Source organism: the organism of the source record quoted next, unplaced genomic scaffold (genome assembly GCF_019419815.1).
Source record: "Pyrus x bretschneideri cultivar Hongxiangsu unplaced genomic scaffold, Pyrus_bretschneideri_v1 Contig14, whole genome shotgun sequence".
Taxonomy (NCBI): domain Eukaryota; kingdom Viridiplantae; phylum Streptophyta; class Magnoliopsida; order Rosales; family Rosaceae; genus Pyrus; species Pyrus x bretschneideri.
The window spans coordinates 1,268,451-1,295,290 of record NW_025999435.1 but is presented as its reverse complement, the minus strand read 5'-3'; the positions used below and the strand labels follow the sequence as shown (position 1 = coordinate 1,295,290).

Below are 26,840 nucleotides of genomic sequence, written 5' to 3'. Positions count from 1 at the left end.
GTTCCACTTTTTAGCTTATTTGAACATTAAAATAATACTAAAATTAACTTAAATAAGACATGAAAATAAAAAAAATAAAAGTAAATAAACAAATTCCCAAATAAAATGAAAAAAAAATGAAAATCGAAAATTCCCAAATATCACCTTCAAGTTAACCTACGACCATTGAAACTCCATTCCTGCGTTTATATTCAAACCCACCAACGGAGCATATCATGATCAACACTAATACTAATTACCTCAAAATCTAAATTTCAAATATATGGAACTCAATGATCTAACAAGTATTGAATTGGATCGAAAATGAACCTAATGTAAGCCGTAGTTAATTTAACAGAAATTTAACTAAGGCTTAACAGATCTAAAATTTTCAATAGACTAGTTACCTATTTGGAATATTTAAAAAGGTTGAGACCATTTTGAAATGACACTAAAAGATTGAGGGGTTTTAGTGTCACATCCCGGCCCGGGTCCCCACCACATCCCAGGCTCGACTCCACCGTAACACGATATTGTCCACTCTGGGCCCCTGACCACGCCCTCACAGTTTTGTTTTTGGGAACTCACACGAGAACTTCCCAGCGGGTCACCCATCATGGGATTGCTCTTGCGTGCTACTCACTTAACTTTAGAGTTCCAATGGAACCCGAAGCCAGTGAGCTTCCAAAAAACCTCGTGCTAGGTAAAGATGGAAATATACATATAAGACTTACATGATCTACTCCTTTGGACGATATGGGATGTTACATTTAGGTACTTAATGAAAGTCCTTTCATTTTTATATAAGAAATAGGCTTTATCCTGGCGCCTCCTGAAACTCAAGTTCATTCTCATTTTACCCTGTAAACTCAAATTGTCCCACTTAACTCCTGTTTGGCATTTTTGCGGAGAATATGTCCTGGGTTGAACGAGTAAATAACTTGCTAGGGGTCGGTCAGTCCAGGGACTAAATACGCCTAACAATTTTGACCAAAAAAAAAAAAAAAAACGTCTAACAAAGCCATAAGACAAGTCGTCTCATCATTTATGGGTGGTAATTAACGTGGATCCTCATGTAGTAGACATCAAAAATAAAAAAGTCTAAAGTTAGGTATGCACTTATACCTATAAAACCAAAGGCCCATCGGTTCCCAACTTCATCATTTCATCACCAAATTAATTTGGCAGCAAATTGAAGAACTGATTGCTTAATCATGATGAACAACCAAGTAATCTTCAGTCTCACCTTAGCCATCTTTTTCGCAGGTAAACAAATTGACTTGTTCTGTTCTTTTTGTTTGCAGTTATTTGAATGTGATCTGGTACGTGTCATGATTCATGAAAAATGTTACATCGATCGTTAAACTGTCAGACATGAAATTTTGTGTTTGAACGTTATTAATTTGTGTTCAAATTGATCGATAGTTTGTAACAGTATCATTGACACATATATAGAGATATAGAGATATTTTTTGTTAACATAATGGTTATTTGATTATTCGTTTATAATTGGCATGTAGGTGCACATGCAGCTACGATCACCTTCACCAACCGTTGCACCTATACCGTATGGCCAGGGTCCCTAACCTCCGATCAACAACCACAACTATCCTCCACAGGGTTCGAGTTAGCATCCGGCGCTAGCAGTTCCTTGACCACTCCAGTCCCATGGAAAGGCCGCTTCTGGGGCCGAACCGGATGCTCCACTGACGCCTCAGGAAAGTTCAGTTGTGCCACAGCAGAATGTAACTCTGGCCAAGTAGCATGCAACGGTAACGGAGCAGTTCCACCAGCAAGCCTAGTCGAAATAAATATTGTCCCAAACGGAGGCCAAGATTTCTACGACGTAAGTCTTGTTGATGGCTTCAACTTGCCCGTGTCTGTTGCCCCACAAGGCGGCACGGGCGACTGCCAGACCTCTTCCTGCCCCGCCAACGTCAATGCTGCTTGCCCAGCTGAGCTGCAAGTGAAGGGGTCCGATGGGAGCGTAATTGCATGCAAGAGTGCGTGTACACAATTTAATCAACCACAATACTGCTGCACTCCTCCTAATGAAACACCAGCTAAATGTCCACCCACAAACTACTCTCAGATCTTTGAGAACCAGTGCCCTCAAGCTTATAGCTACGCTTATGATGATGTCAACAGCACCTTTACATGCAGCGGTGGACCAAACTACGTTATTACATTCTGTCCATCAGCCTAAAAATAGAACTAGAAAGGATATTATGTAATATCCCCTTATATCATACTATAGGAGAAATAAACTTTATGAATTTTGACACTTAGTATTGTCATGAATTTGTAATAATTTCAATGAAATAAATAAAGAATAATACTCTTGCATTCCCCTCTTTGGGGATGAGCTATTCATGACTACTTGCAAATATGTATTTTTACCGTAGAAAATTTATAATTAGAACCGTTCAATTTCTTAATTTTTCTTTAAATATTATTCCAACAAAAAATCATTTGAATCATAAATTATTTTATTTTTTAAATGTATCAAATAACCATCTATGCATCAAATAAATCAACAGCCTCTTTACATATTAGCCTAAAAATATAGGTTGTGAAAGGACAAAATTCCCTTTTATCTATTACGATACATACAATAGGACAAATAAACCCTACTAATTTTAATACATAGGTATTGTCAGGAATATGAAATATTTCTATGAAATAAGATATTGTCCAAGGACTACGTAGCTAATGCGCTGTTTCTGGCTAGCATTAGTGCAAGAACCGACGTGTTTAAATTTTTAACCCAAAAAATTTAGGGTTTAACCCAGAAACATGTTTTGTGCTCCAACTCCTCTGGGTTAAATTTTTAGTCTGAGATTATTAAAAAATGAATTTAGGATTCTTAAAGTAACTTTAAAAAAATTAAAATTTTGTAGACTATTCTAATTTAATTTTATGAACATTTTAACTTAAAAATATTTAGATTCCAATAAATATTGAAAAATCACTAAACTAACACCATGAAACTCGTCAGACACTATGAAAGAATATGAAAAAATAATTATTTTTAATTACTTTAGCCGTTGGATCTAAATTTGGAACGTTAAATCTATTTTTTTTACTGTTGGATTTGATCATATTAAATCTTAATTATTGGAAAAACTAAAAAAAATACATATATATGGTGGGCCAACCCTACTAACCCAGGGGGAATCCTGGCCTAAATTTGCCCCAGAAATGAGTTTTGGGTTAAAACTCATATTTACCCTAAGGGTTGGAGCAAGTTGGGGTAGGTTTAGAATTTAAAATTTGAGTTTTACTCTAAGGGGTGAAGTAGATCTAAAGGGGGTAAAAGCTACATCCCACCCAAAAATGATACATTTGCCAATTTTTCAGTAGTTTAGGACTACTTGGAAAATGAATGAAGAAGTTTGATTCTAAAATTTTATTTTATTTTATTTAAAAAATGGACTAGTTGGTGGCTTTGCCACGACAGTCCTCTCTTCCAAGGGCCGGGAAGGCTCACAGAGACATTTTAGTCTCCATCTGGCCACCATCATATGATTCACTAACACCAGGAATTATTACTATAGTTTAAAACTAGAAAAATGCCCACGCGTTGCTGTGGGACTTGAATGCACGAATCTTAACCACATAAATTAGACACATGTAACTTGAAAAAAAATTAAACAGAATCATGAACGAATGAAAAGAATAGATGAGTGAAAAGTGAAAAAGTAGGTTGTTTTTGTTTCAGCAGTTAATCTTTCAAGCATAAATGTTTAAAGCAACAAAGATGTAGTACGCATGTTTCCATAAGTTACAAAAGGAAGATGCAGTCCACACATATTTTACCCCTGCAGTTACGATGGCAAAATACATGCCTTGTAGCCTAGGCACCTGTTAAGTAGTTACAAAAACCAAAAAAAAAAAAAAAAAAAAAATCCCAAATGTTCAAAGCAATAAAGATGCAGGATCCCTATTTCCATTAGTTACAAAAGGACGATGCAGTCCACACATATTTTGCCCTTACAGTTAGGGTGGCAAAATACATGCCCTGCAACCCAAGCACCTGTTTAAGCAGTTACAAAAAAACTCAAAAAAAATGTTTCAGCAACATATGTTTTACAGGCAAAAAAATAGAGAGCAGTTTTGTAGCAATTCATAACGGAGAAGGCAGTCCTTCATTTTTTCGGCGGGCGAACATCTTCATCACTATAGTAAAAAACATGAATCATAGTTTAGCAAACATTGGTATAACAGATGTTATGCAGGCGTGTATGCGTAAAACAAATTATAATTTACCTATCTTTGGTTTTTTTGGCTTGGGACTTTGTTTTGAGTGCAGCTATCGACTCTTTGTTGGCGGGCTCAATCTTAGGGACAACCAATTTGTGGAATTCTCTGGCAATTCTAGGAGAATTGGTTGTCTCTGTTTACCCGGTGCGAGTTTTTTTGCTGTGAATGAAGGTACAATTTATAAGGTTAGAGAGAATCGTAATAGGTATGCAAAAAAGTGTCAAAGAGTGGTGCAAAAAGATTGGCTAACAGTTTTTGATCAGCGGCATAACACATGTACACCCAAGATAAGCAACCATATTTATTAAAATTTACACATAAGACGATAATTGAGAGGAAAACTTAACCTATCGGGTTTTCCTGGTTGATCAATGAACAATGCTCTCTTTGAAGTTTTGTTGGGGGGGGGGGGGTGCAACTATCAAAAAAACCCAATTAAAACACCAACCAACCAATAACAGAATCACAGAGATAAAATGCCTAACAACATTCGATAAAAAAACAAGAACATTAGCCTAAACCAGAATAACAAAGATGGCAAGGGACCTTCAACCCTCATAGAATCACACAGACAAAATTAAAAGGAAAAAAAAAAAAAAAAAAAAAGGTCCAACTACTGGACAATTAGATCCCAAACTAACCACACAAATAGGACAAAAACTGAAACATGGAGACATGCAACACAAAACCTGTAATTAGATCCCAATCACAAAATGTCAAACCAAAATTCCTAATCTAACTATCCAAGCAAACACAATTCTAATGGGGTTTAGAACAAATAAACCAATTATCCAATTTGAATGGCGTTTGGAACAAATACATTGACTACTCAGTTTTCTCAAGCTTTACATAAATAGACAGATACAGATACGTGCACAAAATAGAAAGAAGCCCAATTCCATTCTAAGCTCAAACCACCAAATACATGCTTAGTTACTCGACCTTGACATAAATGGACAGATAACAGATACGCACATAAAATAACAAGAAACTCAGTTCCAATGTAAGCTAAAACGAACAAAAATGAATCATATATTTAAAATCCAAGCATGAAAGCTTCACGAATATAAGTAAAAAAGGTAGATAACTAATTAGGCTTTGAAAAAAAATGATGGCGCATAATTATATACCTCAAAACGTCAAGGAATCAACTGCTTCCTTCAACAATCCAAATTTTTGAAATTTACAAAAAGTAAATCCGTTAGCAACCCTAAGACTTTCAAATTTAACGACGAAATCTAATGAAATTTCAGCTAAATGATCAAAGACACACCAAAAAATAAAACAAAAAAAATTTAGGAATATTTTGAATCCAACACAACTAATTTGGTTCTGTGAAGAATACAAAAGCTCAAGGCCTAGGTGAAATGTTGAGTAAATTGCAAGGGCCCTCGACCAAAGCTATAATTGAACAGTAATGTCATGCAACCTACAATTACTTCAATACAATCGGATATAAAAGCAAATTAAATTTGTAAAGACGCTCTCCCTCGAGGGTTTAACCCTCCCCACTCCCCAAACCCAAAACGATGACTTGGCAAAAACAATCCCTCCACTTTGTCGCCTTGAGATGTGTTCACTGAATGAAAATCATGATACTAACAGAAAAAATAGCAAGTACTCTAAACCCAAAACCCTAAACCCTTTAATTAACCCTTCGCATGTTGGGTTTCGAAAATCACATAAGGAGTAAACATGTAATCATAACATATCTTTAATTAAAAAAAAAAAAAACAAAACAAAACTTCCCACTCCCACGTTTCCATCACTCCCTTCTTTTCTCATTCTATTTCAAAAACAAAAATACAAAATTTTCTCACACACTTTGTGTGTGTCTATATGCTAATATAAATATTAAATTAATACCGAACTTGGGGAAATGCTATCAGCCTCCCACTCTTTACTGGATAAGGATTGTCTGCCCTCCCATTTTTCGTGCCCTCTTGTTTGCGTGGTCACGGTTAAACCACGTTAACATTTTATATTACTATTAATTTTTGTCTTATTATCTTTATAAAAAAATAATATAAAATATTAACGTGCTTTAACCATGACCATACAAAATAGGAGGGCACAAAAAATGGGAGGACAAACAATCATTGTCCCTCCTTACTTCTCCTCAAAAAAATCAACACTCCAGATGGATCCCCCACTAACACAACAAAAAAGTTGAAAATTACAATTAAACTAAACATTTTATCTCTCTTCCTCTCCCTCTTCGTCTGCCCTCTACCTGATGAAAACCAGAAGCACAGAGCTTCCCAAAATTCCAGTTGTTTCCATCCTCTCTTCCCAAAAATTACAGGTGTTTTTTCTTTTCTGTTTTCTGATTAAAAATTATTAGAGATTATTGGATGAACCACCGAACTGACCACCGAATCCAAAAGGTACTGGTACGTACGTACCGATACGGGATTCGGACACCATTTCACCGAATCCGACAACTATGATTTGTCTTGATTTCTATTTGGATTTTTTTATATGAAAATTAAGTATAGGGTTTTGACATATGGGTGGATTTGACATTGCTCATGCTGCGGCTAGGTAAAAAGACTTCCTCAGTTGTTTTGCCTGGATTATCATGTTCATGCCAATATTAAATGAATTTCTACCCTTGCCACTAAAACTCTCTACTTTTTTCTTTGCTTTTTGTGTTGAGGTGTCGTCTGCTTCTTCTGCTTCATTGGTTTTGTTCTTCTGCACTCCCTTGGCCCCTGGGATTTTTGTGCTTCCCTACTGCCCTGCTTCGGGATCTTCAATTTTGAATGGTTCTCGGTCCCAGCTGGCTAGAGCTTTGATTTTGTGTTTCTGCACTCTCCCGGGGATTTCTTCACTGCCCGCTACTGGGATCTTCAATTTTTGAATAGTTGTGGATCCCAACCTGCTATCTGCAGAGCTGCTATTTTCCTTCAACTTCGTCTGTAGCAATGCGCCTCCCTCAAACTACTATATTGGCATTTGTTTAACTTTTACTCGAAGGATTGAGCAATGGGTTACGCGTCGAATGTTTATGCAGGTATTCACATTTGTTCTACAGAAGTTAGGTTGTTCATAAACGAAAGAGTTGTTTGGATTTTGCTGCTTCTTGAATTTATAAATAAATGAGTCGTTGCGTAAAAAAAATAATTTGGGGTTTTGTTTTTATGTTGGAATTCTGAGTGTGGGTGTATGATTTGGTTCTCTTTGTATTTTCAAGAAACGGTGGTTTTCATTTTCTGGGGAGCGCAATAGCATTCTAGGATTCATATAGCCAACCCCACTTGGTGAGAAAAGGCTTTGTTGTTGTTGTTGTTGTTGTTGTTTGTATTGTGTGTAGGCTTCTAAGCTGTTTGTGCTTGAGGTATATAATTCAGCTTTTTTCTTTGGGTTTTTTTATTGAAGAATGTAAATTTTTTTGTGATCTGAAACTCGAATACATAGGGATTCATGATCTTATATTTTTGTGTATTTTGAGAATGCCTTTTGCTGCTTTTTTTACAGTTTTGTATCATATTTTGTGTGTGTGTGTGTGTATGGCTCAAAACAGAAAGTTACTTGGTCCTAATGTGTTGTTTATTTAGCTGCAGCCAACATTCCGGTGTCTGAGATTGGTGTGCAAATTACTGGTAATTTGGATTGGTGTCTGAGATTTAGAGAATGGCTCGCATCTTTAATTTCTTTTTCCTTCATTATTACTGTTTTCAAAATTTTTACTGCTGGGTATTGATGATTTATAGTCTGTGAGGGCTTCAATCTGTTGGAATTTTGAATGGTTATTGCTTCATCGGAATTTGGGTGGTCCAAATTTTGAATTAGAAGAAAACCCATTTGATTAATATTTTAGGTGGATTGGCTCTCTGTGTTTCGTCTGTTATTTCTTCCCCAGTTGGAAAGTGGAAGCCCCAACTTTGAGCTCAGAGCTTGAATTTCTCAATCATTCGTTTCTCTGCACTCTCATCAGTCACTCTTGATCCTCTCTCTGAGGACCTGGGTACTTTTCCAGCTCTATCAAGTAATACTCCATTTAATTGCTTAATTGAGGTTTTTTGTTTCTCTTTTTTGCTCTTTCATCAGTTCATTGGCTTTTTTGTTTCTCTTGATCCTTCTTAATTGTCATCTATTAATCTTTCCATTCGTAATGAAGCTTAATTGTCAATCTGTTTTGAGGTAGCCATGTAAACCATTGCGGGAAACGTGCTGCCGACTCGGGATTTAACATTGCAGGTTTCATTGACTTCTATCCTCTGCTTACTTATTTTTTATTATCTGATTTTAAACTTTTAACAGCATAAAGCTTATGAAAATTCAAATGTATTTGACCACGATATAATTTTTAGAGGATTTAAAAAGTGAAGATTTTTGGTGGATGTAGAAGAATGTTTTAAGTCTTAACATATTTTAATGTGGACTATCCTTTTATTTGGGTCAATTTACATTGTCGATCATTGATAATATTAATGTTGCAATCCTTGATTCCCAATGAAGAATGGCTGCTTTGTATCAATCATTATTGAAAGGAAAAGAGAGGCGAGAGGAAAATTAGCTGTGTAATAGTTTTACTAAACAAACAGAATTATATCACACATTTTGTATCCTATAACTCAGCACAGTAATCATAGCTGGTCAGTTTAATTATTAGCAGCTGATAAGTGTTTGTGAAGAAGTGTAGCCATGGGAATTTAAACAAATTCAAATTTATAGATTCAAATGGGTCAAGGTTGATTTGGCAAGGAATTTATGGACAGTTGGACAAACACACGCATGCACACATGCGCGCCGCGCACACATATATATATTAGTCCACCCTATACGTATTCTTTTGTGAAGCATTTCCAAAGTTCTACTAGCTTAGATACTGATTGTTCAGAAATCAAACATGCAAAATTTCTATGCATGTTTTAAAATTGGTTGTAGGAGTAGGCTTCTAAGTGGACATTCTGTGTGAAGGTTGTTTCGGTCAGATATGCAATAGAAATTTGCATCATTGGGGAGTCTGGTGTCTGTCAATGTTGAATGGGCTTCTAGCTTTAAAACCCCACAATTAGCAAGCAAGGCGAGGCTTAAATTGTGGTCATGTGGTTGGTAATTGATTTTTTCTCACGACAATTCCAATGTTTCTTTACGTAGAGCTCATGATTGTATATCATGGGTTTCCAATAATCAAAAAAGCTTAACACACACGATAAGATTGCTTCCACTTTGTCAAGGTGTTTTCTTTTCTCAATAGCAATGAACCATTCAGCCTACATTTATTTATTTGAGAAAACTTTAGAATTAGTCTTTGAAACTTTTACTCTAGCATCTCTTCAAGAATAAAAGAACAATTACCAAATTAAAATCCCTATAGACATTGCTTATATCTTCATCTCCGTATGACCCTAATCCAGAATTCCCAGGGATGCAAAAGATTCCACATCTGTTTGGTCATTTTGCTAAATTTCATTAGATTTGACCCTCAAATTTGAAAAAGCTTTCATCTTGCTGTAAATTTAAGTCTTTTCTCTCTGTGTTGGTCCATCTCCTTATATTTGAAAGTCTCAGAATTGCTAATGGATTTATTGTGTTTGGGAATTTTAGGATTTTGGATTTTGGTTGGTTTAGGTTGCTGCAGATGGGGGCTTTGGATGTAAGGCGGTGGTTGGCAGACACCGAAAGGTTGATTACCCTCCTTATGGAAGGGACTTTGTGAACCATCAGCCTACTGGAAGTGTTTGCAATGGCAAACTGGCCACTGCCTTCAGTTTTTCTTATTGAAAGTATTTCGTTGAATTCTACTATTTACAGCAAACCATATAAACAATGATATGTAATTCTAAGAGGAGAGATTTAATGGCATTACTATGTTTTTAGTTCGATTCAATGATGCAAACTGTTAATTTCCTTTGCAGTTACTTTTATTTCAAGACACTGCACTCTTCTTTCAATCCCGCATTCTTATGAATCCTCAAAATATTATTTTTGCGCAGAATTAGTTTGCCAAATCCACATGACGTTAAACTTTAGAATTGTTAAAATAGTATGATTTACTTGGAATCTGATGGTGTTAAACTGCAGCAAATAAAATTTTCCTGTTGTATTGAATTTTCGAAGGGCTTCCTTTCCACTTTTGATAACTCAGCAGCTGCAAACAAAGCAGAGAGTTTTTTATTCAAGAGCAACAATCCAGAACAATTTCCATGGGAAGAGTCATGGATTCCTATTTCTTAGCTCTCACTGCCATTGTCACTGTAACACTCTCTTCCTCTGAAAGAAAAATCTCAATTTTTGAGCCCTGATTTGTTAGTTATGCAGTCCTTGGAACGGAATACAAACACAACTCGACAATAGGGTCTTCATGTTGTCCCACATCGGAGGATTATTATAAAATTTATGAACTTTATTAGGGTTTACATTAGGCTTTTCATCTCCAAATAATTCTTTAAATTTGGTTCCCTTATGGCTCGGATATGCATACAATCATTGTTTGAATTTGGTGTTTATAGCATTTGATTTTCTCGGATTTTTTACATGTTTTTGTGGTGACACAGGGGACATATTCTAGGATGGAGGTGAAAGGATTTGGAAGAATCAGATATGCCTATTCATTTGCAAGGTGATTGTTTTACCGCTTAAAATACCGTGCGAGTTTATTTCACTAACATTGCATTGGTTTTTTTTAATTTGATATGTTGTTTTGGTGTGTGAAAATCGAAGAACTTTTAAATGTTTGCAAATTTGGTTGACAGTTAAGTGCAATTCATTTTGGTCAAGGCTTTGGTTTGTGGCCAGTTGGAATTCATTTTGCTAAAATAAGATAAATCTCTTTTTAAGCGAATCTGGGGTTTTGTTAGGTGTGGGGTTCTTTTGGCCTAATTTTTTTTTTTTTTTTTTAATTGATTTGGGGTTTTGTTTTGTTTGGTTTGCTAAGATTTGGTTCCCCAAAATTAGTTTTACATGCAATAAGAATACTGCGGATCAGATTGTAGGTCCAAACATCTCTTGAAGGAGATGTATATAGCTGATGAATTGCTTAAACATGATTTGGATGGTAAACCTTCTGTTGATATACCAAGCTGCCCAGTTTTGGTGTTTGTTGATATAAAAGATGAGAAGCTTGGAGGACGACTCTATAACGAATTTTGCTACCGTCTTAATAAAAAACAGGTATTATTCTCTCTTTGTAATTGTCTCTCCTTGAGGAAAGGCATGTTGAAATGATTATTTTAAAAAAGAAATCTGACCTGTATGATTGTAAACATGCTTATCACATGGGACCGAAAGTAACATCCCCCTTTCGTTTGGATGGGTAGGACATCTTTTAGTTTATGAAAGCATCCTTGAAGGGATCAATTATTTTTCCATTGTCCCGATATCACATGGGACTGAAAATAACATCCCCCTTTCGTCAGGATGGGTAGGACATCTTTTAGTTTATGAAAGCGTCTTTGAAGGGATCAATTATTTTTCCATTGTCCCGATATTAGGACATCTTTTAGTTTATGAAAGCATCTTTGAAGGGATCAATTATTTTTCCATTGTCCCGATATCAGTTGGGACTGAAAATAACATCCCCCTTTCGTTTGGATGGGTAGGACATCTTTTAGTTTATGAAAGCATCTTTGAAGGGATCAATTATTTTTCTTCTTTTGTTGTTGATTGAGGTGGGTTATAGGAACAAGGTGACGTTTTAGAGTTGAAATTGTTAGTTTTTTTCGTGATGCTCTCAGTGAAAAAACATACTAAAGTAACAACGCAATGGTGGTGAGAATAAGTATTCTCAGGTATCTATGGATGTGTGAGATGAATTAGGTGGATGATGTTGAAGCATCAGTCAATAAAAAACAAATAGGATCTCAGATATTATACATTAATGCATACATTAGTGCTTGAAAGATTAGCTGTTGAAACAAGAACAACACACATTTTTTGCTTTTTTGTTTAGCTGTTAAAACACGTGCCTGGCCTGCTGGACGTATATTTTGCTATCTTAACTTGAAGAGCAATATAAGTGTTAAATGCATGTTGCTTATGTTTCTCAGGAAACAGAGCATTTTTTGCAACTGTATCTTTTGTAATCAGCTCAGTTGAATGTATATAAAAGCCGAACTGCTTATCTTACCAACACCCTTCACTCATCTATCCCTTTTGTTCATTCATGATTATGTTGAATTTTTTTTTTTTTAGGTTAAATGTCTTATTCATGTGGTTAAGGCCGGTACATTCAAGTCCCGCAGCAACGCGCGGGCATTTTTGCTAGTATTTACCTAATATACATTAAGATGAACAAGAACATATACTAGCTATAGCATTAGTCAGTAGTTAAACATTTTTATTGTTGTTTCTCAAATTTATATTTGGTATCTCCTAGGATTCTTTAATGCAAGAGAACATTTATGGTTTTTTGGAGGTATAGGCACACGTTCCTTTGTTGTACTTAATCGAAGTTCTCGCGTAGATAAATTTTATTTACAGATTGATGAGTTTAGTTATGTCTTTGATTCAGGGAATTGGCAAATGATCCAGTTTTACAGGAAGCGAGTTACGATTGATCACCACCTCACATTCCCAAACATGTTGAGCTTGATGTGCTGGGAACGGTGGTCTTGCAAATATTTTGGTATGGACGTAGCAGCTGAAGATGACGTTACTTTTTTTCTTGTAGCTCATGAAATGAAAGGTGTGTGTGTGTGTGGATTTGAGCCTCAAAGTTCCTCTTCCAAGTACTGTCTTCTACTTGGTTTTGAAAATATTCAAGTGACTCGATTCATTGGGTTCCTTCGACATTATGTATATGGTTGGGTCAGGTGTACGTAGGTTGGGCAATTCTCAAGTGCCCTTTCCTGTGCCTCGGTTGGTCTTCTTTGGGGCCTTTTGATCCTGTTCTTCTAGCTAGCCAAATGACAAATCCGAGGCTTCGAGTTGTTATAATGCTGTTCCTTAAGCTGGTACTCTTCTAAAAGCCAAAACGCTTCTGACTACGGGCTGGTTTAGTATTGTTGTGTTTTGAAAAAAAAGTTGCTTCTGCTGTGCTGTAAGAATAAGCAGTTGTGAAACAAAGCAGCAGAGTGTTTGGTGAACTTTTTTGTAAAAGTGTTTTTGAAAAAAAAAAAAAAATAGTAGTATTATAGTGTTTGGTAAACTTTTATGTAAAACAGATGTGAAAAAAAAACCGGTTTTTTAAAGTTGGGTTTTGCAACTTCTTGTTTTTGGCTTTTTTTTCACCAAAAATTGTAAAAAAAAAACTGAAGCTAAATGTTTACCAAACACAAAAACAGCTCTCAGCTTTTTTTTATACCAGTTTTTTTCAGAATCACCTCAGTATCAAACCAGGCCTACGTATGATAGAAAAAGTTAGAAAAGCTTTTGATTCATATAAATGCTTTTTGGAGAAGCTTCTTCAAAAAGCACTTTCAAGTACATTCTAAGGATTCGGCCTTTAATAAGAATTTTAACGCGAATTAGGTTTAGTGATATTCCTCTTTACCTCTCAGACGAGAGTCCGACATCAATTTATGTAAACATGCGTCCTTCAAATCCCTCTTAAAATGTGTAACATGTGAATCCATGCTCCAATCAATAGATCCAGGGATGGCTCCCCTGTCCAACCGTTGCCCCACTCTTTTGTCTATTTCCTCTAGATTATTAGCCCCTGTGAGCTGTGGCGATGACTTTTCACTAGCTAGTCGTCCGTATCATTTCCTCTGTCTCTTCCATCGCCTTATATTTCGTGCTTTGTTCAGGAGGGGAGGGCCGGTTGTGTTTTCTTGGATTCTTTTAATAAATTTCGACACCACACAAACAAAATAATTCAAGTGAAAGTGTGTGAGCGACGAATAGTGGGAAATAATTAAACTTGGTGGGAGGACTGTTTTCACTTCTGAAAGGAAAATCATAACCAAACATCTTTTTTCTATTCTTACACATAAATCTTTTACATGGAAAGCTAACGTCCCAATTTTAGGGTCACAGCTTCGACAAAAATAATAGACCTAAAATGCCCCTCAGCAAAAAAATAAATAAATCAAAAGCCGCAAAATTGAGTGCATAAAATAATCTAAGGGTAATTTTGTAAATTTATTTTATTTTTTAATAATGCCCTGCCTCTTCTACAGTCTTCCTCATTGTTTCATTTTCTTAGTTTCATTCATACCTCTTGACCCATTTTGGAATGGAGTTTGTATCATATTTCCATGGCATTTGATGTGAACAACCACATCGTTTGAAAAATTTGCAAAACATGGTATAGTAATAATATTCATATCATGTTTTTGTACCAAATCTGATTAATTCAAATGATGTGGTTGTCCACATCAGATATCACCTAAGGTGGTATAGAAATGTGATATAAAAATATGGTATGAATAACATTACTCTTTTGGGATTAGGTTTCTTTATCTCTCAAACCATAATTTTTTTCTCTTTCTAATCTCATCTCTCTACTCGCACCGATCGGTCGAACTATAAAAATTCCGTCTGTGTGCCATCGTTGTCATTGGTTGCTATGAAAAATAATTTGGTTTGCTGACGCCAGGTACAGTGACTACCAGAATTACTGGGTTTTCAATTTTTCAATTTTATTAGAACTAGAATCGATTTTTAAGTCGTTGGGTCCGTATCCTTTTTGGTAAGTTTTGTGATTTTCTTACTGCCAAGGACACCGTCCAGGAATGCATCTCTGAATTCATTAGCTTCGTCACCAGCGAGTAATTTTCACCTCTAATCTCTTTATACCTCTTTCTCTCTCTACTGTTATTTACTTTGCTTTTCAATCAGAATTTTTTGCTAGAAGTTTTAACGAAAAGTTCGCGGTACTGTTCACTTTAAAGAAAAATCACATTTTTACACTAAAAAGTCAATTATGGTAGTATTTATTTTACCCTTTATTTTGTCCTTATCGTTAAAACTCAAACTTTTCAAACTTTTTCATTAATTTTTCTTTTTTTGTTTTTGATTTTGAATTGGGGTGTCTAGGGCCAGCGACAAGTGCCAGAAGGAGAAGGGAAACACCATCAACGGCGACGATTTGTTGTGGGCGATGGCCACGTTAGGGTTTGAGCACTATATCGAGCCCCCCTCAGGATTTACTTGCCTAGGTACAGGGAGGTATTATTCTTTAACTTTTGCCTTTTATTCCTCCTTTTTCTTTTACTTTCAATTCTCTTTACATTTTAGCATTTTTCAAATGCAAATTTACAGTTTGGTTGTAGCATCTTCTGGGTTTTTTTTTTCTCTTCCCATTTTTAACTTTAATCCTTCAAGAAGATTGAGATTTAAAATAAATCTGGTGTTAGATTAGATATTGATTATAATCCCTTGATGTGTCCTTAATTCAAAATAATTAATGTGTATTTTATTTAATGTCTCCCATTAAATATTGAAATTTATTAATATACAAATTTTAATTTATTTTTTGACCAAACAAGAATTTTTTAATTTTTTAATTTTATTTAACATTCTTCAAACTTAAAAGACTCAAATAATGTACCTAAACGTTAGTACCAAAATATATTATATTGAACTAATGTATTTGAATGTTAGTACCGAAATGTATTATATTAAATTAATATACCTAAATGTGTGTACTGAAAAGTATGTACCGAAATGTTAATACCGAAAAGTATTATATTGAATTAATGTACCAAAATCTTTGTATCGAAATGTATGTACCGAAATGTGTGTACCCAAATGTATGCACCAAAATGTATTATAATGAATTTAATGTACCTAAATGAAGAAGACAAAATACATCGAAATATATTGTATAACAAAAATTAGTTTATCTAAATGTTTACAACAAAATATATTACGATAAATGAAATAAAAATGAAAATTATAATGAAATAAAATTAATACATTAAAAATTAGGAAGAAAAAGAGAAATAATTAAAAAAATCAAAATATAATTAATAAATGAGGTTATTTATGTATTAAGGGACTAAAATTAGATTTTGATCTTACTCCTGATTTTAATCGAAAAGTCATATTTGCCAAGGATTAAAATGAAGTTTTCTATTTAATTTATTCAATTGGGTTTTCCTTGTCAGTTCAATCTAACACTTCCTTTTCTTCTTTGTTTTTACCCTTTGGTTTGATTGGTTGGGATCATTGGATTGTCACTGACAGAGGTAATATTTTTTTATGAATGTTGTCAGACTTCACTTCTATATGATCTGATGCATAAATGTGTTTGATGTTATTTTATGAATATGTTAAATGGGTTAAGATGCATATCCTTGTTTATAGGGTATAAATAATAGTTAGTTGCTTTTTTTTTGTGTTTTGGGGATTTTATTAGATTTGAAAAAAGACGGAGACAAAATTAATTTCGAACAAATTAAAGAATGCAAAATTTTGGTTATTTGGTTATTGATTTATTATGGTAATGAGCTATTCAACTTTTTTATTTTAATTGTGAGAGTTTTCTTACTTTCTTTCTGTGTTAGGTTTCCTTTTTGGATTCGTTCTCTGAAAGATCCCACATCGACCAATGGAGAGGGGCGATGTCCCTTATATGTAAATGCTCCCCTCCTTATAGCATGAGGCCTTTTGGGAACTCACTGGCTTCAGATTTCATCGGAATTCCGAAGTTAAGTGAGTTTGGGCTGGAGTAATCCGAGGATGGGGGACCTACTGGGAAGTTGCTCGTCAATATGTTTTGTTTGGGATATTATTATAAATACTTATTAAAGTATGTATTCTACAAAGTCTATTTATAATACAAGTTATAATGTATACTTAAACAGTGATAGTTTATACTTTGAATAGGAACTCACGAGTTGGATCAAGAGACTTGATCAATTTGGTAGTTACGTGGACTTACGTTGTAGCTTTGGAACCAGGTAGGGGGTGCTTGGGAAACCTCATAAATATTTATTCTTTTATTATCTGATTAATACATATTGATTGATATTTATCTATGTGGTTGGATTCATAAACTCATTGCCTATACGATTACTTGGATGGATTGAGATACATGCTTTTCATTCACTTGTTAAACAATGAACTGATTACCTTGAGTTGAGATTCTTGTGAAGGAGATAGGGAAATGGGCATTGAGGAAGGCTTTTGTGTAGTTGAGCTTAATTGTTGGCAGGTACCAGGTTTTAGGTGAACTCCAAAGTGCACACTAATTTAAGGGTAATACGGGATTGGCGAAAGGGAATTAGGCAAGAGCACTAACAAAAGGAAAATATGGTGTTTGGGTTCAAGTTAATAGGGTTTGAAGAGAGAAACTTTGTGCATTCATACATATAATTTTTCTTATGTGTTTTTAACTACATAAAAATAATATACTCATGGTTATATATATATATATATATATATATATAGAGGTATAATGTCCCTATTGAGCTTTATGCTCAACTTAATTAAATTTGTGCAGGTTCGGAACTAGAGAATTAAGTCATGTGCTAGAGATGTTACTTGTTGTATGATATGTGTAAATAGAAATAAAATAAAGAGCTTGGTGGTGTTTGCTCTTTTGTTTGAATAAGGAACAAAAAGCTTTATGTAAATTTATGTAAAGTGTACTTTGTAAAACTTGAGAATTATCTCTTGGTGAATAAATGTGAATTATGTTTGAACAGATTTATATCTTCTAAATAATTTTTTTTTCTTTCTTCACTATTTAACTATGGATCAATTTGTTCTTAAAGATTTTATTCTATATTAAATTGTGAATCATGCCTTAATTAGAGTTTTAAGTTAATACTCCGATTAGGGTGTGACAACCTGTAGCTCATCAATCTAGGCTAGCACACGAGTCGGAGTCACCTAGTGTGACTTGTACGAGAGGTTGGGTATAAATATGTACGCTCAAGTACCACGAGCACGTGAAGGCTGTGCGATAATTCTCGGGTTACCTACGAGTCGAACCACCTATTGTGGTCTGTACGACAGGCTGGCACCAGACTTGGATCCAAGGTGAGCGTGCGATGCGAGAGGTGAACAATCACGTGAAGGCGGCCCTAGCCCCGGGTAGGAGCACTAATACCGGGGTGCAGCCATGATAAGCTCCAAATAAATGTGTGCAAACCAATGCAATACAACTCATTCAATCACAAAGTAAACTCACCTGAACTTACTTGTGCATCCCGTAGGATCGTTTGGCATTTCACAATTTCATAACAATGCAACATTTTAAATATAACAATATTTAATCATGGCATGATATGCATAACTCAGTTCAAAGCAGTTGTGGAAACTATAAAGTTTACACACACACACACACACACACACACACACACACACTATAAAAAGGAAAAAGACCCACTCACCTAAAGTCCTCGCTACAACTCCTTAGCATAAATATCGAGGCGTCACGAACGATCGTCGCCTGTGGCCAAGTCCAATTTGGCTGGGCTTCAAATCGCCACGAACCTGCCGGAACCTTAGAATTTAGGTGTTCTTGATTTGTCCTCAAATCAAATCTGACGCTCCAACCAATGATTAGGCATTGTTCCTGAGTTCAAGGGAGGGCTAGTGGTGGTGGCAATTGAAAGAAATCATTGCAAAAATGGTAGATTCACTGACGTGCACCCCTCGAAGCCGACATGGGTGTTCTTGTGAAACTAGGGTCCAAAAACCTATCAATCATGGGTGGAAATTGAAGAAGAAGGGCCGGTGAGAAGTTCCCAGGTGGTGGATGGCTGCAATTTGGCAGAAAAATCGACGAAAACCAATTGGAATGGCTACGGAACAAGTCGGGTCGGCGAGGAGGAACCGGGTCAAGGGTGATCCGGTGCTCCTTCACCCTCTCCTTTTCCCTCATTTCTTCTCTCTCCCATTGGTCACTCACCCTCTCCCTTCTCTCAATTCGTCTTTACCTCTCCCTTCTTTCTCTTCTTTGTTTTCCATCTCCACCGACTATCTCTCATTCCCTTCAATCTCAGCCACACATGTGGCTTTCCAAATTTTGCTCCTAAAATCTGGAGCATTCCAGAAAATAATAAATTTATAATTTTGTCCTTGACTTCATTCGTTAATAACTCCTTCGTTATAACTCCAAATTGCGTTCCGTTTACGCCCACGCGTTCATATCGACGAGTATTACAAGGATACGCCAAGAAAATGGATCTTACATGACTCGACATTGCTGTCAACAAAAGTCAATGCATTTGCCTCGAAGCGCATATTTCGTAAATTCACTTTTTAAAATTATAAATACTATAATTTTTAGGAACGGGTCATTAAATCTACAGTCTTTGAAAAAACAATTTTTTTCCTATGGATATAATGTGATTAGTTCCTTTGAAAAATGCAAGTTTTTGAAAAATTTCAACTCTGCAAGTTGTGAAAAAAAAAAAAAGGTTTCCAAATCATGTGCTTTCACGTTTCGGCATCTTGCCATTTCTATTTCAAGGATTTCTGCACTAAAGGTTAGTGATCTAAAATTTGGGAATTGTTAACATCAAATTTTAAGTATCTGTTTTTTAAGTTTGAATAAACTTTGGTATTCCTTGTAGCTTTAATCATGTTTAAATTGAAGTCCAAATTTCAGTGGTTTGTTCATAATTAGTGTGTTATGTTGTTTTATTGTGTGTTTTATGTGTTTGTTAATTTATGGGAAAAACTCTATATGCTGTATATTGTGACTCCTAAGCCCCTTGTACTCAAAGTTGCTTCCTAGTGCAACAAAAGCATCGATATCTAATATTCACTCTTTGCCAAATAAATTGACCAAACAAAAGGAAAATATTTGTAACTCTAGAACATACACATAAATGGTACTGTATGAAATATCCCACATGAATGTTTATTATTAACATCACTTTCATATGTTAACTATTTGACAATTCATATTCCTCATGTTCTCTTTTCTTTTTTCAAAAATAAATTATCGTGTTTTTTTTTTTTTTTCTTTTTTTCACTCGGATCAAAATACATAAGACTTAAACCTGCATTTTGGTTGGAGATTTTACAATTGCACCTCTGTTGTCGTTCAATACGATTTTTTTTTCCTTTTTTTTAATGAACTAAAATTTATTCTCTTTTGCAATTTCTTTGTATTGGTCAGCAATAACGAAGTTCGATTGGGACAAATAAATGTTCACAATTGTCAAGAACAATCACAACAAAGATTTCGTAGGAGCAATGAACAAAGACAAAGACGTCGAGTTGCGAATTCATCATCAATGGCTCAAAATTCAATGCAACAATGTGCCTATTATCAAACTCGATTGAACTCCAAAAATATAGTACAAAATCAAATGGAAGAAAACCAAGAACAATAGGATCAACATCAATGGGTAATTATGATTTCTTTCTTTTGGACCCTAATAATTATATATTTGTAAATTCATCTAATGTATGAATATTTTTGTATGAATTATTAAAATCATCATATTAAGATCAAACAAAGCATAATTTTACATCGTCATCCATTTAATATTTGTGTTATCTATACAAAAAATTTCTAATTTCTGTACATACTTATATAATAATATATGCTAACTACATTTTTCATGTACCATTACATTTCTTGCTTTAGAGCAACAAAATGCACATGTTATTGATGAGAGAGAGCGCCAACAAGAACAATGGGGGATCGTCAATATAAGGGGCGAAATTCAATGACTTCAAGGCAAAGACACGAATGTTTAGCACAACAAAGATCCAATTACCGAGTTCAACAAATTCAACACTCAAGCAAAGATCCAATTACCGGGTTCAACAAATTCAACACTCAAGCATAGTGTCACAACGAAGATCGAATTATCGGGTTCAACAAATTCAACGCTCAAGCATAGTGTGATTTGCTGAAGGTGACACCGATCAAGTTCAATGCCCAAACATAGTGCAATTTGGTGAAGACAGTAGCAATCATGTTCAACGCCTCAACATAGTACCATTTGGAGAAGGCAGTAGAAGTCAAGTTCCAAGAACAATGCGCTTAACTTATATAAGGCAACTGGCTCAGTCGAATTGGACACACTTGCCTTAGGGTGGATTTATCCAAAATTTTACTAATAAATTAATAATGGTAATCTTGCAAACTACCATATTCCAACTTTTAAGATAAAAACTCTATATCACCGTTACTATAAAGACCACTTATTACCTTTCTTCAATTCTACTTGATTATTACAGAATATACAACAGAGCAATCATTCTGCTCGAATGCTGCAGTGAATTATGCTTACCCGCCCATCATCAATGAATGTATTAGTTTTTTTTATAATAATAAATACAAATTCAATTTCGCTCTATAATTCATAACACACATGTATCATTTTCTTCTGAAGTAGATGATTTTCATCTCATCAATGAAAATGAGATCCAACTTAACGACGATGTTCCACTTCGACATCATACTATGGCAGCAAGGGCAAGTCATAATCAGGCTAGAAACTTTAATGAAAACATGGGAGTTCCAAGATTTTACATGCCAAATCTAATCACATGTTTAGATCATGCCCATTTGTTCTTTCATGAAACCTCTGAAATGTGTTGCTTGCGTGGAAAGATTGCCCTACTAGCAATAACATCCCCTCCTAAAATAACTGAACTTTTTTGCAACCAATCTACAGAGGGAAAACATTTTCGACAAAATATACGAGCTTACAACCACATTTTTGCCTTCACTTCAATGGGAGTTCATGTTGATGAGAGCCTAGCAACAAGAAGACGGGGTATTTATACATTTCGTGCTCAAGGTTCCATGTATCATAAGATAGGAAGTCTCTCACCTGTTGGAGATAGTAGACCGAGATTCCTACAAATGTATATATATGACACAACTCATGAAATAGATAATTGGATGAGAGAAAGTGAAGCACTAAATAGAGATGTCGTTCAAAAAATCCAAGAAATCTTGAATCAATATAATCCATTTGTGCAAACATTTCACCACCTAGCGCAATGTCAAGATTTGCAAAATTGCAGATTTATTATGTCACATCCCAGACCGGCTCAACCGTAACACGATATTATTCGCTTTGGGCCTTGACCATGCCCTCACAATTTTGTTTCTGGGAACTCAAAGGAGAACTTTCCAGTGGGTCACCCATCCTGGAATTGCTTTCACCTGAACTCGCTTAACTTCGGAGTTTCAATGGAACCCGAAGCCAGTGAGTTCCCAAAAGGCCTCGTGCTATAGAAGGTGGGCATGTACATATAAGGCACATCATCCCATCTCCGTTGATCGATGTGGGATGTTGTAATCCACCCCCCCTTAGGGGCCCGATGTCCTCGTCGGCACACTCGCACCAAACAACAGAGTGGCTCTGATACCATTCTATTACATCCCACATCGACCAACAGAGAGAGGGTGATGTGCCTTATATGTACATGCCCACCTCCTATAGCACGAGGCATTTTGGGAACTTATTGCTTCGGATTCCATCGGAACTCCGAAGTTAAGCGAGCTCGGGCAAGAGCAATCCTAGAATGCGTAACCCAATGGGAAGTTCTCGTCTAAGTTCCCAGAAACAAAATCATGAGGGCGTAGCCTAAAGTGGACAATATTGTGCTACGACGGAGCCGGTCTGGGATGTGACAGATTATCAAGGAGCAGCCTGCAAATCAACAACAATATTGTTTATCATCTACATCTCAGGTTACTGCAATCATAGTAAATGGTGAAGGATAAGAAAACATTAGAGGTTGGGATATCATTGTGCAAATTATAGATGGTCAACTTAAGAATATCAAAGTTTGTGTCGGCTACTATGACCCTTTACAATATCCATTGGTGTTACCTTATGGAACATATGGATGGAATGTGAATACTCGAAATAACAACTGCAAAAAAGTGACATGTTGTGACTATTATTCTTATGTTCTTCAGGTAACCAAAGACCTTCATCTCTATACACATAATATTAGTTTTTTAAATTATATTATGTTGAGCAAATTTTTTATTATTTTGGATCTGTGAACGCGACAAATCGCTTCTACTTTGTGGTGCTTGCCTGTTGCAGCAATATGTAGTTGATAACTACATAAAGATCGAATCACAAGGGCTTAGATGGATGAGTGATAATCAACACACAATTTGATCTGAATTTTGTCAAGGACTACAAGACTCATTAATTGTAGGACAAAATAATGCAGGTATAAGACTTATCAATTTATACAATAACATATGCGCTTCATTTTCATGTTCTATCATATCAAATGATACTTATTAATAAGTTATAACAAAATAAATATAATCAGACTTATTAATGATTTATAACAAAACAAATAGAGGAAATATCAGTTGTTGTAGGACTATATTACCATCATCTTTTAGTGGTGATCCCCGTGACATGTATCAAAGATATCAAAATGTAATGACTTTGGTTCAAAAGTATGGAAGACCAGATAGTTTCCTAACAATGACATGTAATCCAGTTTGGGAAGAAATAAGTGATGAGCTACTACCTAGCCAAGCACCACAAGATCGACTAGATTTGCTTACAAGGGTTTTTCGTGCAAAATTCAAAGAGTTGACGAATGATGTTATAAAAAAAAGGTGTTTTGGGTAGAGTTCTTGCATATGTATATGTCATTGAGTTTCAAAAGCCTGGTCTCCCTCATGTCACATGCTTCTCATGTTAGAAGAAAATGATAAGCTTAATAATCCTGATGATTATGACCAGATGGTACGAGCTGAAATACCAATTCCAAATGAAGAGTGCCTGAACTGTATAATGATGTGCTAAGGCATATGATACATGGTTCATGTGGAAGGCACAATTCATAATCACCTTGTATGAAACGTGGGAGTGTAAACGAAATTATCCCAAGCCATTTGCACCAACTACAGTTCAAGGAAATGATTCTTATCTAGTCTATCGTATAAGAGACAATCATGATCTTGTTCCATTAAATCATAATGCACATATAATGGTGGACAATCGGTGGGTTATTCCGTATAACTCATGGCTGCTCCTCAGATATAATTATCATATTAATGTTGAGATTTGTTGCAGCATTAAAAGCGTTAAGTATTTGTACAAATATGTTTACAAAGGTCTCAACATAGTAGCTTTCGAAGTTCATTCGGAACCTATTCAATATGAAATAAAGTAGTTTGTTAATGCAAGATGGGTTTGTACACCTGAAGCTTTATGAAGAATATTCAAATTTGTAACTAATCGACTTTATCGATCAGTCAAACGACTACAAATTCATCTTCCCGAAGGACAAACTGTTCACTTTTACCCTCACCAAAGAGTATCAGATATTTTGGCAGATGACACAGACTCGAATACTATGTTAACAGAGTTTTTACCAAGAATACCACTTGTACGAAAGCACGACAATACTTATATCGAGAGTTCCCTGAACAGGTTAGATGGAGTCAAAAAGATAAAATCTGGAGTGAGATGAACAATAACCAAAAAGTTATCAGCCGAATATATGCATTCTCTTCGAATGAGGGTGAAAAATTCTACTTGCGCATCCTTCTTAATCATCTTAAAGGACCAACATCATTTGAGAATTTAAGAACAGTGATTAACATCGTTCAACCAACATTTAAGAAAGCAGTGCAACAATGAGGTTTGCTAGAAGATGATGATAACATCAGACAGTGTCTTCATGAAGCCTCTAACATTCGTATGCCGTCAGCTTTACGAACGTTATTTGTTACCATCTTGATTTACTATGAGCCATATGGAGTAAGAAGATTGTGGGATGACTTTAATTCATTTATGGTAGAAGATTATTCTGTTTCAAGTACCATAAGTAATAGTTCTATCTTGAACAAGTTTTTGCGAGACTTAAATGAGTTATTAGTACAAAATAGTCAGTCTTTGTCTGCTTATGATCTACCACAACACACTTCTAAGGATAATACAGGATGAACTTTCACTTGACATCTCTGAAAAAGACCTTAATGCGCTGCATAATCTAAATGAAGATCAAATGGCGGCATATGACTCGATTGTATCTACAATTCAACATCGAGACAAGGCCATATTTTTGTGGATGGTCCTCGAAGGACAGGAAAGACATACTTATATAGTGCATTGTTAGCAACCTTAAGGAGCAATGGTTATATTATATTGGCAACAACATAATATGGAATTGCAACAACAATATTGCCAAGAGGAAGGGCAGCACACTCAAGATTTAAAATTCCTCTCAGTCCAGATGCATATTCCACATACTCTATTAGTATCTAGTCAGATTTGGCAAAATTGATAAGAAGAACATCAGCTATTATTTGGGATGAAGCAAAAATGACACACCGATTTGCATTTGGGGCTCTTGATTGAACATTCACATATATAATAGGAGTTGACTTGCCATATGGAGGAAAGGTTATGATTTTTGGATGAGATTTCCCACAAATTCTTCCTATTGTTCCAAAAGGTACAAGATCTGAATTAATGCAAGCAAGTATTATTAATACTTCATTTTGGGGACATGTGAAAATCCTTCGTCTTAGGAAAAACATGAGATCCATCAACGATCAAGATTTTTCGGAATTCTTACTTTGTGTTGGTAATCAGGGAACAAGAAACAGTGATTGACGACATGATGCAATTACTATCATCTATAGTCATACCATGGAATGGCGAAGAATCCATTTTCCAATTGGTTAATCAAGTTTTTCCCAATTTGGAATGTCATGTAAATGATGCAAAATACTTGGTGGAAAGAGCGCTTATAACTCCAAAAAATGAGGATGATGACAAACTCAATGAAATGATCATTGATAAATTTCTGAGGTTTGAACACATCTTATACTATTCCGATTCAGTTAAGGATGATGTGAGAAATTTGTATCAACAAGATTCTTGAATTCAATTTCACTTGGTGGCATGCCCCCTCATCAATTAACTTTAAAAAAAGGTGCCCCCATAATGCTTTTAAGAAATCTCGATCCGATGATGAAGTTTTGCAATGGTACAAAACTAGCTCCGATAATCTCTTTAAAAACCACAGAAAGCGCCGGACTCCCATTTCAACTGATGAGAAAATAGTTTCTTGTGAAATTGAGTTTTGCACTAACCATAAATAAATCACAAGGCAAACATTACCAAATGTGGGTATCTATCCACCAGACCACGTATTCAGTCATGGACAATTGTACGTGGCTTTATCAAGGGGAATATCGTCGTCTTTAACAAAAATATTGGTGAAGAAAGGAGAATTACACAGTCACGAAGGAGTCTTCACAAGAAATGTTGTGTACGAAGATATTTTGCTTCCATCAAATATACGTTAAAGTTACATTCATTCTTTTAATGTTGAATTCACTTTTCAAATCTACGTAGATAAATATATTTAAATTGTATAAATTGCGTGTAAAACGTCGTGATTATAAAAGAGTCTTCCGCAAGCGCATGAGCTCGTGCAGGAAGACTAGTATTTATATATACACGCGCCATTTAACATAGCCATAGCCATTTAAGCATGCACATCAAAGCACCGCCCAAACCAAAAGCCTTCAATTCCACCAAACTTTCAAATTTATCAAAGCTCGTTTGTAACTATTTTTAAAATGATTGTAAGTATTTTTTTTTAAATCTTTTTAAATTAAAAAAATACTTGAAATACTTCTTGTAATTTGTATATTTTTAATTATTTTAAAAATATTTTCGAACGAATTTAAATTGAAAGAAACAAAAAGCAAAAGACTTCTTTTTTTTTTTCTGCTTTTGAAATTTCTCTTTTTTTTTTTTCCAAACGAGCAGCAGGAAAAC

General features: G+C 35.2%; 2 protein-coding genes across 51 annotated transcripts; both read left to right on the top strand.

Moving 5' to 3' along the window:
* The first annotated feature begins 1,084 nt into the window (after positions 1-1,084).
* On the top strand, positions 1,085-2,352 carry LOC103962570 (thaumatin-like protein 1b). Its single transcript, XM_009375291.3, has 2 exons — positions 1,085-1,245; positions 1,500-2,352. Exons 1-2 carry the CDS (start codon positions 1,194-1,196, stop codon positions 2,183-2,185), a joined length of 738 nt encoding a protein of 245 aa, XP_009373566.2. The 5' UTR covers positions 1,085-1,193; the 3' UTR covers positions 2,186-2,352.
* Positions 2,353-6,382: 4,030 nt separating this feature from the next.
* On the top strand, positions 6,383-12,964 carry LOC103962605. Of its 50 annotated transcripts, none has more exons than XM_048579649.1 (7): positions 6,383-6,547; positions 8,393-8,445; positions 10,312-10,448; positions 10,749-10,813; positions 11,187-11,364; positions 12,569-12,607; positions 12,704-12,964. In XM_048579649.1, the coding sequence occupies exons 3-7, from the start codon at positions 10,398-10,400 to the stop codon at positions 12,716-12,718; spliced, it is 348 nt and encodes a 115-aa protein (XP_048435606.1). In that variant the 5' UTR covers positions 6,383-6,547; positions 8,393-8,445; positions 10,312-10,397; the 3' UTR covers positions 12,719-12,964. The 50 variants fall into 50 exon arrangements, 38 of the variants coding, with proteins under 38 accessions (XP_048435606.1, XP_048435605.1, XP_048435602.1 ...); XM_048579648.1 differs by having other exon boundaries at positions 10,276-10,448; XM_048579645.1 differs by having other exon boundaries at positions 9,823-10,448.
* The last annotated feature ends 13,876 nt before the right edge of the window (positions 12,965-26,840 follow it).

Coding starts and splice junctions, on each gene's coding strand:
- LOC103962570 (XM_009375291.3), top strand. CDS start 1,194: ATGATGAACAACCAAGTAATCTTCAGTCTCACCTTAGCCATCTTTTTC. Junction 1,246..1,499: donor CTTAGCCATCTTTTTCGCAG/GTAAACAAATTG, acceptor ATTGGCATGTAG/GTGCACATGCAGCTACGATC.
- LOC103962605 (XM_048579612.1), top strand. CDS start 7,231: ATGGGTTACGCGTCGAATGTTTATGCAG. Junction 7,259..8,410: donor CGCGTCGAATGTTTATGCAG/GTATTCACATTT, acceptor AAACCATTGCGG/GAAACGTGCTGCCGACTCGG. Junction 11,365..12,568: donor ACCGTCTTAATAAAAAACAG/GTATTATTCTCT, acceptor GGTATCTCCTAG/GATTCTTTAATGCAAGAGAA.